The sequence below is a fragment of the Diabrotica undecimpunctata genome, chromosome 1 (genome assembly GCF_040954645.1).
Source record: "Diabrotica undecimpunctata isolate CICGRU chromosome 1, icDiaUnde3, whole genome shotgun sequence".
Classification (NCBI taxonomy): Eukaryota; Metazoa; Arthropoda; class Insecta; order Coleoptera; family Chrysomelidae; genus Diabrotica; species Diabrotica undecimpunctata.
This window is the reverse complement of record NC_092803.1, coordinates 164,459,773-164,473,107: the sequence shown is the minus strand read 5'-3', so window position 1 is coordinate 164,473,107 and position 13,335 is coordinate 164,459,773. Positions and strand designations below refer to the sequence as shown.

The 13,335-nt window shown below is 31.1% G+C and overlaps 1 protein-coding gene and 1 long non-coding RNA gene across 2 annotated transcripts in view; one reads left to right on the top strand and one right to left on the bottom strand.

Annotated features, from left to right (window-relative positions):
• Positions 1-1,165: 1,165 nt before the first annotated feature.
• Positions 1,166-13,335, bottom strand: part of bbx (bobby sox) — a 52,963-nt gene continuing 40,793 nt past the window's right edge. Inside the window, exon 5 of the mRNA XM_072520407.1 lies at positions 1,166-12,496. Coding sequence (XP_072376508.1) covers positions 12,299-12,496 — 198 coding nt within the window. The 3' untranslated portion in view covers positions 1,166-12,298. The remainder of the gene's footprint in view (positions 12,497-13,335) is intronic.
• The window catches only part of LOC140432494 (uncharacterized), a 28,420-nt gene continuing 17,394 nt past the window's right edge, over positions 2,310-13,335 (top strand). Inside the window, exon 1 of the long non-coding RNA XR_011949807.1 lies at positions 2,310-2,430. This is a non-coding gene — a long non-coding RNA (uncharacterized lncRNA). The remainder of the gene's footprint in view (positions 2,431-13,335) is intronic.

The following is a 13,335-nucleotide window of genomic DNA, read 5'->3' as shown; positions in this document are numbered from 1 at the left end:
GTACAAATACCTTTTAATTACATTTAAGAGGTTGTAAAAATTAAAATTAAAACAATATAATGTAAATGATTCAAGAATTAACCGAAAGGGAACATACTTGGAAGTCTATACTCGAAGTGGTGAACATCTGGCTGGTAACTATCGCACCACTTTATGCAAAAAATGTTTTTTAATTTTTTTAAAATTTTTCTCCGAAGAGCGGCATGCCTTTGCGTTTGTTTTATTGAAATGCTAAACTGAAAAAAAAAGGGACGGACAAGAATACCAACGATCTACATAAAAAGTGTGCCTTTTTCCCAAATTTTATTGTATATACCTACCGTTTAAATCTCAGCCGACCTTTGAACAAAAGAAGCCTTTCATCTACTTTGACATTTTCACAAAAATATAAGGCACACAATTTGCTTTACTGGTTTTTCGTAGAAAATCTACGACCGATCGAATTTTATAGAGCTTATCTACTACTAGAATATATCCACTCTGTATAATAAAGCAAACTTTATGTTCTTTGGTCAAAGTATATATTATTGTGCCACTCAAAAAAGTTATTGGCATTTTTATGTCTCCGAATCATCACTACCACTGTTTACCGGTTTCATGAATTTTGGGTTGTTGATCCAAGGACAGACCTTTTTTTGTAGAGAAGGCCTTTATTTTGATGTTGATGGTTTTTATGCATCGTCTTCACTTTCTGTTCACATCACTCTCTAACTCTGCATCTAATACTTTTTTAAACGCCATTGCGACATAAACACTTTACACCTCCTTACAAACCAAGAAACAATCACTCGATTATAAAAACATGCAATATCATTTGGAGCGTCACCAGTGCCCAAGAAGTATATATTGTAATCACATGATCTTTACCTATTGGTCAAAGTATCTTCCAACAATGGGTCTGAACATCACTTGATAGCGGAAAAAGTTTACTTTTATTTTATGGAGTTTATATACGACTCGAGCACTCAGTGCTCGATTGCACAAAAGCAATCGTAGGCTCCACGACTGGGTCGAGAATTATCAGCCTTTTCGGATTTGTCGGATCTAAATTCAACGTTTACTACACTTTTCAAGAGCAGGGTGTTTGTGCAGTTTGTCAAGCAAGCAGGTTGAGTACCTTCCACGAGACTTTCGGTATTCTAAGAATGATGAAATGAAACAAGAATTTATGTAATAAATTTTAATAAAATTGATACATAGTGAATAATGTTTCTAAAGGCATAAGATTTTATAATCAAATAAATAAAAGGCACAATCTATACAAACTTTTTATAAATAAAATTCTTATCCCTGTCCAGTAAATACAAAAATAAAGTATCACAATCCAATCACTATCATCAATACAATTCCGCTGAAAACGATCTCTAATAATTAACCTTTCAATTTTGTCATTACTTTTGATCGATTTAAGCCAGTCACCAAAATTGCTAAAGTCGAGTTAGAACTTATTTCGTACGTGGGATCAGAAACAGAATTATTCTTAAATATAGGAGCAGATAATATTTACACATTTATATTTTTAAATATACACAAAGAATGCATGAGACGAATGTCTAAAAGTCAATTTGCATTCTACAGCGCATGAATTATTGTTGTGCAAATTTATTGCTATATTGCCATAAATTTAAAAGTAATAAACACGAAAGAAACATGACGAAATTTAGAATCTTCTTTATTTCTTGCAATGCACTTTAACTTGTATTACTGCACCTTTATTTAGTGCTGAAAGTTGGTTGTGGGAATATAAATATATTAGTCACTACACATAAAATCATTTTATCATCAAACAATCTTCTCTCGTCGTTGTCAAACGTTCGGAAGACAAATGAAACGTTGGATGAATTAGGTGAAAAGTAAAAGGAAGAACCCATTATTGATCTTTAATCTATAGCGACAAACAAAAATTTTAGTAAACAAGGATTGTTCCAGTAATTCCAATTTATTCTGTTATATAAGAAATTACTGAAGTAGTTACGAATATTTCGACGTAATCTAAATAATACCACCAATGGAGCTGTTCCAACATGAGTCAATAAAGATAGTAAAAGTTTAAATCACGATTTGGGTTGAGTTTACCGAAAGTACAAGCTGAATATAGCAGTAAATGTCAAAATTATTTGGGTTTGGCAGTGTTGGGATGTTTTTATAATGCATATTTATGTTATATGCTTCAAATATAAAGAGAGAAAGCTTTTAACAACACTGGTACACCGAAATTGTTTGTTCCATGTTTGACATTTGCGGCTATAATCAGCTTGTACTTTCGGTAAACTCAACCATGATTTGCTACAAATATCTTAACAGGTACACTGACAGTTACTGATTAATAATTGAAATAGCAGCACTAATGGTTGGGTACACAAAAAACAAATACAACAGGATTTGTGCTTTGATTTTGAAGAAATATAAATAAAAGTTCCTAAAACTTATGTAAGTAAAAAGAAAGCAAGTCATTATAAGTGATTTTTATATAAACGCAACAAGCTCGCTTACCTTTTGTAAACATATGGCACATCAAGACAAAATATTTCAAATATAAAGAATTCTTCTGATGTTTATCCAATATAGATTTATATTTCTTTGATAATGGAATACTGCACATTATACTAATACTAGCTATGGCCATATGCACCTCTTAAAACACTACTCATCGCTTCATGATAACTTTCATACAGGGTATGAGGACAATTTTCACATTTGGTTCCCAGTGAAGAGGATGAGCCTCAAATGAGTTTGACAGAATGTTTGACAAAAAAGAAAAAGTAAATAATTTTAAAATCGATTTTAAAAGTAAAGAGTAAAAAGTCTGTATAAACTATAAAGTTAAAAAGACATCTGTTAAAAATCTGGCAACTGGTGGTTTGAGGGTTCTGACTCTATTGCCAAATCTATCCGGTAATCTATCAAGGGACAAATGCCAAAAATTTTTTCTAATAATTAACTCCAATTAATATCAAAAGAAACAAATATTAACTCATCCGTGTTTTACATAAATTATAAAAATGTAGAATCTATAAAATAATATAAAAATGCACTTTTTAAAAGCTTTCTCTCTTTGTATGTGAAGCATATAAACATCATTGGTATGGCAACACTGCCAACGCAATATTTCGTTCTGTGAAACTTAATTGACAGCTAAAATGAGACTATCTTCACCGGGACCAAACGTGAAAAATGTTCGGGTATGATTATAAAAGTGTAGTTAGATGCTGTAAGTTCATAAACCGTTCAAAAACCGCGGAAAAGACTGGGCGGAGTTAACGATATTTCACATGTTTCCTATCCTCATTTAAATATTTAATGATAAACCGATGTACAAAGACAATATGTATATGTATATTAAATAATTCATGTGGTAGTGAACGATTTGAACAGCTGCCAGTTGACGACAATTAAACAACCACCGGAATTAAATTCAAAGAAATTGAAATAAAATCTCGATTATATGTACGTAACTACTTTCAAACATTCCACAACTGCATACAATGGACCAGCTGGGTAATCAAAAGACTAAATTATTACTGCAGACTATAAATTATCATTTAAACATCTTATGTATAAAATAATTTATTTTGCCGTTTAATATTTGTGGACATAATACAGCCTTCTGTATCCGTATATTTGCTGCTATTCACTTGAACCACAATCCGATGAAGAAAAACTTAATCCAATTCTGGAGTCAGGCTTAAACGCTCTAAATTTAAACTGCAATTCAACCTTGTCATTACAAATTGGTCATTAACGTGTGTGTTATAACATGCAACATTATAATAAAATATTTTATAAAATTCATACATAACATAACCAAATAATTTGTTAATATATATTATAAAATTTTTAAATATTCCACTACATCTAGGTAAGGCGTATTGTTTTTTATAAAATATAAATATATATCTTACTTACAATCTATTAATATTTGGTCGCTTCATTCTAAGGCCTATTCTCATTAGCAAAAATAAAAAATTCTTTTAATATTTAGAAATTTGTGTTATCTCATAATTGATATTCAGAATCCAGCCTTGAATAAGTAAATGGATATATATCGTCAATTTTGATTAAAATTCCAAAATTTCGTGATCTAATAGTTGATAAAGAAATAATTCATTAATAATATCCAGTATTATATAATAATAATGAGCTAAATGAATAAATGCAATGTGTCATTTATTCATTTGTATTCATTTAGTATTAGTCAACGTTAAATCAAAAGACTGTCGATATGATTAAAGATAACCTACATTAAAACACAAATTATGAGCAAAGAAGCTGCTAGCATCTCTATTCATGATCAATCCATAGAAAAGTCATGAAAAGCAAAATGCGGACATTACTAAACGTATTCGCCTATCGTGGGCAATTTTTGAGAAACTTAAACACGCATTAAATAATGACCAGATTTCTGTCATCACAAGAATAATGTAGTGAGTAATTCTAGGGATTTCCCTGCCAAAAACGAATAAGCGACAACAATTAATTAGCGTTTGATTAGGCACGTGACCAGCCAAGATAATCTGAAAATAGATTGACTCGTATAGTAACATAGTGGAGATAAAAACAAACGAAAAGAGATATATAGGATTGGAAAACAGTAGATATGTAAAGCACATATTAAACATCAGTGAAAAAACTTGAGTGGGACATTTGTCAAAGAGTTTAACTCTAGATTGGTTTATCTATTTGCAATTGTAGTTACATGAATTCAACTACGCATAATCCGATTTTATATCAGAAACAAGAAACAAATTTACAATAATTTGTATTATTCAAAAGGTGACAGATGGTTAAATATCTTGTACATATATAAAATCATAATTAAAAAGAGTTTTGTACGATAGGTCAACATGTCTATTAAATTTCTTAAGGGAAGGGCATATAAGCAGAGTCAACGAAGACATAAAGCTTTACACATATCAAAAGAAAATCTGAGCGGGCAAATAAGATTAATGCTCAGAATGGAGCTATTTTAAATGGAAAATAGAAGTACTGATAAGGTGACAAGGACACTTTAGTACGCTATTTAATGGGGACAATAGAGGTGAACATTGATACCATATAGAACTAGAACAAGGAGACTGAAGTACTCACCATGGAAGAAATAAATAAAGCATCATGTCTAGCCAGAAATAAATCAGCTGTAGCCATAAAAATGCAGCATAAAACATGAAACTTGTGGTTACAACACACAAAACATAAGTAAGAGAGAGACAAAGCCAACAAAGTGCTTCTATAAATCGATAATACATGACAGCGCGAAATGATGAGTTGATGCGATCTTTTGAAAGAGAAGTATCGAAGATCCCCTAAGGCGGAGTTAAATAAGATTATCTATGTAAAAGATGATATAGGTACTTTTGAACGCTGTAGACTTTTTATAATGCAGACATTGTTAACATCAAAATAAACCGCCTAAGACGGACAACGTGATGTGGATGGATGGAAGTAACCAAACTAAAATAACTATGTTAAGGTACTATTACCGTCTAGAATGCTAGAAAATGACAGATATACTTTTTTTATTTTATCTATTATGTATGGTACTCAAACTTTTATATTATTATACAACTTTTGAAAATAAAATTTTTCTTAAAATTAAAAATTCTTAAAAAAGAATAACCTAAGAACATTTGAAAAATTGTTCGAAAAATGACCTTTTTTCGACTTTTCTAATCACAAAAATTTTATTATTTTTTTTTTGGTCAAATTGTGGTAAACTATCATAGCGTATATCATAGGTCCAATTTAATGAACCTTAATGCATTTTCTTTGTTTTGGTTTTCTCTATGATAGTTTACCATAATTTGACCAAAAAAAATAATAAAAAAATTTTTGTGACAATTTTTTCAAATGTCCGCCATTTTGTTTTTTTTTCAGAATTTTAAATTTTGAGATGTTTGAGATTTGCTGTTGCAAAGATTAACTGTTCGTCCTGCAGCAGTAATTTTGGAACGAAAAAATTTTGGCGCCATCTTTAAAATACACGAACAATGGAAAAAACAGACAAAAATTTTTTTGTAATCTTCAAAAGTGGTTTAATAATAAAAAAAGTAGTTTAATTGTCATACATAATAAACAAGATACAAAAAAAATTGTTAAAAATGTGCAATTGTTTAGCATTCTAGACAGTAATAGTACCTTAAACCAGCCGGTAGGAAGGAGAAGAAGGCTAAGCTCAGATATCTGGAAAATATGGAGGAAGATTTTTGAATGCTTCGAGTTTGGCGATATAAAAGACATGCACTCGACCGGGAATGATAGTAAAATTTTGGGGCAGAGCAAGTCTCACGAAGGGCTGTAGCGCCATCTGATAATGATGATAGAAAGAAGCACAGAAAATAATAAAAAGCTTGATAAAAGCAGGTTATAATATACCATTCGGTTAGTCCAAACGGCAAAATGATAGTAAGTTCGGTATACATATGGCGACATATCTGCGAGATGTTATAGGTAATAATATGTCCTTTTCAACAATTTTTCATTTACTTCATTATCGATTTGTAGCCTCTCACCCAGGCCTGTAATTCTGTTTTTTAGTTTAACGTTCTGGAACTTGGATTTGTTACACATTTTCATATGTTTTAACTATCGAGAGAGACTATTAGACCATAAATATTCATATATTAGTATGGTTATAGTAATGACATTATTGATAGCATGATATTCTCCCTAAATGTATATAGATCACGAAAATTTGCTTTTTGTTATAATTTTCGAAGAGAATAGTTTAAGACTTAAATTATGAATTGTTGTACTTGTAACAACGAGAAAATTTGTAAGCTGTAACAGTTTTAAAAGTTCTAATTTTAAATAAGTGAAATATTATACATGTATAGAAACATGAATAGAACTATAATGATATCGGTATTGTACAATTCCTTTATTTAGGCGGTAACGCCAACAATCCATAATTTTTAAATATTAACAACGTATCAAAATAAATACAGACAAGATACCAGGTTGTTCATTTAGGAGTATTTCATTATTTTTGGCGAAGATCAACATATTGATAATGAAAAACTATCTAAATAACCCAAGTTATTTATTCTACCTGTCGTTCCCGTAGTACAATTTCCACTTTTCGGTTCTATAGTTAATGTTCGGCATTACCACTTCTATATCTCTTTCTCGATACAACTCTTGTCTTCTTTTCATCAATTCAGCACTCAGCTTTTCGTATTGTCTGTTTTTCTATATATTGTTATTGAAGATAGTATTGCAACCATCTTAATATATGCCTGTTCATTTTGACGTCGATAGGTGCGCAAACTTCTAGTCGATATATTTATTGTTAATTTTATCACTTTGATCGCTCCATTTATCTTTTTATTATCATTTTTGCGGCATGCATTTTGAACAGCGAATCTTTAAGGTTTACTAATTGATTTATTTTGCAAGGTATTTTTAACTATCGTTTATACAATTTGCTTCTTTACTCCCATAATTTTTATTAGCTGCCTTAAAATACATATTTCTTATTTACGTAAGTAGATACTAAAGTCTTGCACCGATATGACACTTTCTTAACTACAGTAAACGCAAATATGCATATTTTCTCCTCTAATTACCCGATTCATCCAGCCCGCGAAATGATCGGAAGATCGGCATTCATTCAATGGCATATCTCGACGATATTAGTTGTTACTCTTATTTATTTAAACAGATTTGCGACAAAACCTGCGTAACGGAACTTTATCATAATCCGCGTTTGCAGTATATTAAACATATATCTGGACTTCTGTCTATAAATTTTAGTGTTTTTCATCGATTTTTCTAACAATTTTGATTTCTAAGGTTTCCAGTACTCTTTGCTAGTATCCTTTCTTTTCTCCTCTCTCAACATATTTTCGTTTTTTCGGGTACCATTCAAACAAAGTGATTTGCTATATTTAATGTTCCACATGTTTGTCAACTTTCAATCGGTATGGTTACCTCTAAATATTTCTAGTAATCTAAAGTAATAGATATTTGTCATTTTGATAGATGTGTGAAATTCATCTTTTCCAGAAACAAATATCTAAACGTTTATATTCAGTCCAATACTATGGCATGTTTCGCCTTATTGAGGCAAATCACATAGTGGTTTGTAGAAGACAATATAGAAGACAGAAAGTTAGGCATTCTCGCCCAAATTTTCCAACATAGAGTGAACATGAGTACTAAAGCGCCATCTACCTTCACTAGCAGAAATAGGGACCACATTGTGTCTCTGAACTACGTAATGTAAATATTCTTCAGGAATAAATTTTTTTCTGGGTATGTTTGATATTCTTTGCATATATCTAATATCAATCGGTGCACTGTTTTATATAAATACACGCTCGTTTCCGTTTTATTGGAGCACCATGCAATTTTCTAATTTTTGCATTTTTGCGTAAATAAACCTTATCGCAAGATCTTCGAAGTAATTTTAAAATTATCAAGAAAAAGTAAGATAGAGATATAGTAATATTATTCTGACAGATATTGTCTTCATTTATGAGACATGTAGGAAGTATTATCTTTATTTATTATTTGTTACATAGTTCTGGGTCATTTTCAGAATAGTTTATGCACTATATACAATCTTCACCTGACTTTTCTGAATGAAATTTCTAGAACAAACTGTACATTGTCAAAATCAGATCAGTTTAATCCGTCGGATTATAATAAAACGATAAAACATTATAATTAACAAAAATATGACTAAGTTTACTATAGGTTTATAGAAACTAATGTGATTTGGTACTTATGAATAGAAGGTTAACATAACAAAAAAAAAACAACATAAATGTACAAAAACAAATTCTCTACAGCCTATGATAAATAACTAAAAAACAAAATTTACGCAAAACATCCTCCAACTAAAAATTACAGAAAATGTTACAGTAACTGCAAGTAAAATAAACAAAATAAAAATTAAGCAAAATAACAACATTCGTGCGCCCACTTTTATTAACATTTTCAACAATTTTTAACGTGAAAGACTGTAATGAGAAAAATTTTAAAACAAATGGTTTATCTCTATGTTTATTGCTCATCATTGGTTTTAACATGGCCAGGAAAATTGTATACACACTGTAGATTATTTTTTATAGGACGAAATAGTACGACCAAGAAAGATTGTTACTTCTATCATATCGGACGATTTTTAGCATGGTCTCTAGACCTACCTCCATATGGCACCAATTATTCTTCCGAACTAGTATTCTATCAATCGCGATTGATTCGTTTTGATTCAATCACTTCAAAGTATTGAACGACCGAATCCCTCTAGCTCATAACGATCCGATCGGGCGGTGACAAAAATCGATTGATCGATCGCCGACGGCACCGATCGAACCAAAACAAAATCCCGCACCCACAGCCAATACCCTCATTACTTTCGGTCCTCGGTCGTTCCTCACTTGCGACGAAGATCGATCAGCTGAATGCGTTCGTTTGAATGATTGAAACATTAAAATACTAAATATTGAATTAAGAATTGCGTGCTACAGACCGGGAGTATTGGAATTGGAAAATAATTCTAGCTTCTCGAATAATTTCTTAAGAATATTTACGAACTAAAATGTTAAAAAATATATGTTTAGGGGATAAAAATAAACGTGATATTCCAATAATTTAGGCGAAGGTGAATACACATATGAAATACCGTAAGCAATGCTCTTGGTTTTCAGTCGATTCAGCTCAATCAATCGGTTACTCGTTATTTCTTTTAAACGGCAACGAAAAGTATTGAATCGAACGAACGATTGAAATGATGCGATCGTATTCGGAGTTGGTCACTGATTGATTCGGTCCTCGTAAAATGAACAATTGACACAACACTACTGAACATTCTTGATGAACGTGCGTTTAATTCGGGGTCAGTATTGTCTATGTATTTTAATTTCGAGGGAAACGATTAGCTTTGATTTTTTGTTTATTAACCATCTTATTATTTTGAGTTTTAACTCAAGTTGACGTCTATTAGCTTGTATATGAGTGGAATTAAATGAAAACGGTAATGGAAATGAACTGAAAGGTTCGTTTCCATTGCCGCCATTCAAACCAAATCTGATCCTCGCACGGAATTATGGAGTAATGGATTACTAAAATTAGAATCACATATCTGAAAAACGTCGGCATATTCCACGACCTTCCTCGAAATAACGTAGTTGCTAGAGATTTCTTTAGCTTTTTTTTATTTCTGTGTGTCATCAACACAAAATTGCGTGATAAGATGCGTACAGGAAATAACCAGAACATGCATTGTTGTAGCCAAATTTGGATGTTTTTTCAGAAGTATCAAGTTTTAAAAGTGATGATTATTTTTTCTGATAGCGCATCGTGAGATACATCGACCGCGAATAGATTATTGGTTCGAATACGAAGTTTTAGGATTCAGATAAGTGTAAAATGTTTAGTTTTTTATAAGTCCAAGTCATGTTGTAAAGATTGTACATTGTATTACATATTTCTTTATATTGAATAGTGCAAATCATAACTGTATAACCTATAAACCACTATATGACTAATACCACATCAAGCGATTATGGTTAATGTGGTATTAATTAATAAAAAAAATTTAAATGTATTTTTCATTTTTTGGAAAAAAAAAGAAAAACAGGGAGCTAAAAACCAAAAAATGGAAATAAAGGAGAAGTTAAATATGGTAAGGCGGCGAAGAGGTTTCATTAGACTTTTCATAGTATGCCAGGCTCTGATGTGAGTGAGGCAAGAAGGGACCAGGAAAAAGACCGACATGGAACTCAGCAAGGACCAAAAAAGGTCCAGTGACTGAGGATGGGCGACGCAGTGAGTAAAAGGTTTAAGTACCTGATGATAAACTAAGGTCTTGACCCAAAAAAGGGTCGACGCAGCTGTTAAATACTATCTGAAAGCTTCATAGTGTACATAGGTGTAGGGTGTACACAAAAGATCTTTCAGATGGGTGTGAAAACGCCCACGCAGCCAAAGACCTCTTTATCTACAAACGATGAAAAATGTTTAGGTAGAAACCATTTACATTAAGAACAAAAAACTTAACTTCAAAAAAGTAAAATTCACTTATTTAATACGTTATTGTGAAGGTGGGAAAGAGCTACTTTCCAAAGAAGTAGAAGATAAAAATCCACCACCTCCATAAGAAACAATACATAATTAGAATCTACGTCAATTCAAGAAGTACAGGAAACAATAAAACATCTAAAAAATAATAAATCTACAGGAAGTGACGGTATACCTGGAGAACTTACAAAGGTACAATAAAATGGCCCTCTCGGTCACCCGACTTAGCTCCACTAGATTTTTATTTTTGGGGGATACTAAAAACCAATTTGTATAGGCATGAGTTCGAGCGAGCGACCAACTTGGAGCAACTGAGATAAAAGATAATCAAACTTAGCAAAAAAATATCAGCGAATGAACTCAATGCCATCAGAAAAGCGTTGTATAATAGATTTGATTTCTGTTTGGAACAAGGTGATGGTTTTTTTGAACATTTAATTTACTAAGAATTCTATTTGGTTTAAAATTTCTAGCTGTTTGGAATTTTTAATTTAAGAAATAGTGTTGGAAATATTTTTAATTTTATTTCATTTTTATAGAACTAATTTTATTTTCACACCTACTACTTTCAAAAAATCTAACCAAAAATATATGTTCAAAATATTATTATTTTTCGCCCATTTTATTAATCTTATTCACTACATCCTCCCATGAATGATCAGTTAATACTGAATTAATAATACCACAATTATAGCACTAGTGGCCACGCCTATCAAACCAATGCCCCACGGCGTCATTGATGCGACGATGCCATTTACTACCTTTGTGAAGCTTTTTCTTGTGGCATCCTAATACAATTTACTATTTTTATTGGGAATACACCAAAACTTGACTTTTAAAATAAGTTTATTTTGACGTTTCAATTTCCACTTGAAATCGTTATTTTAAAGTAAAATTGTGGCTTATTCCCAATAAAAATAGAATGCTGCCATTTAAATCAATTCGCTCAAATTTAACTGTCTCTCACTTCCTACCATTTAAACTGCATACCTATGTTAAATTATTTCCGAATCTGTATATATATATATATATATATATATATATAGCGACATTTTTAAGAACAGTTAGTAAAATTTGTAAGTAATTTAAGTTTTAAATTCATGTCACGTATTTGAAAAACTGATATGAGAGTAGTGTATCAAATTGGATAAAAAACAACCTACAGAGTATACTTATTTCGTAAAGCCAATAAAGAAACCAATAACTTGAGGCACATATACGAATATTTTAATCCTCTACCCAATAATAAACCCTACAACGTTAATACTATGTTTTATTCTGAGATTTTTTCGTTTATCTTCTCGGTGTTGGCCGCCACTTCGGCGAGCGTTGCTAGACCGAGAAGATCGTTACTTAAATTAGAATCTGTTTTGTTACCTAAGTGAGTGATGCTCTGTTTGTTTTTCCTCTTTTTGGACCCAACAAGTTGCGTATCTTTGTTCGTTTTTTGGATTTTTTTGCGATGATCTCCCTGTGAACAAACAATATACTGGTTAATGAATTGTTTATCTAAAAATCATAGCCACGCTCAACGAAACTGAGTGTAAGGAACAAACAAACTTGTATTGCATTGCAACAAAATTGAAACGATGTAACTTTGTTTTCTATACAATTACTAATTAAAGGATTTTTCACCTAAGAAGACCGATTTGCAATTAAATGCTGGTAACTTTATTACTAGCGGACCAGATAAGCGGCTATATATTTTACACTGCCTTTATGAATAACATTTTACTGCTCTGTTGTTTCAATCAGCACTGCTCAACAAGTTATCGTTTATTGGTTTTAATATTTTATTGCAATAGTACGAGAGCGGAATATTTATTTTAACAGTGAATTTATTACATGTTATTTTTTTTTTAATTTCTTCTGAGTATCGTATAATGTAGTTTTACCCAATAATCAAAGTTATGCATTTACAAGAACATATTATTTAAACAATAAGGAGTAAATACCATGTGTCATAATAATTGCAATCTCAGGAAAAAAGACAGTTAAGATTTTATACACACTTAAAAAATTTGTTTAGTAATGTATTTTCTTAAATACACACAATCATTGAAAAATGATTTATGCTGTTTAAAATATCTTTCTGTTAACTACACTGTCATCGACAAAGTGGATCAAATTCAAACGTCATCATATTTTTCTTCAGTTTATCGTTAAAGATTAATTGTTATTTAATAATTTAACAAAATACATAATCAGCAAAAACCTTATTTAAAACATGCGAACGGTTTATGCAATCACAATCAATACAGTGTTTATGCTTGTTTAGCATTGGCTGTTAAATAATTTGTGTTCGATTGT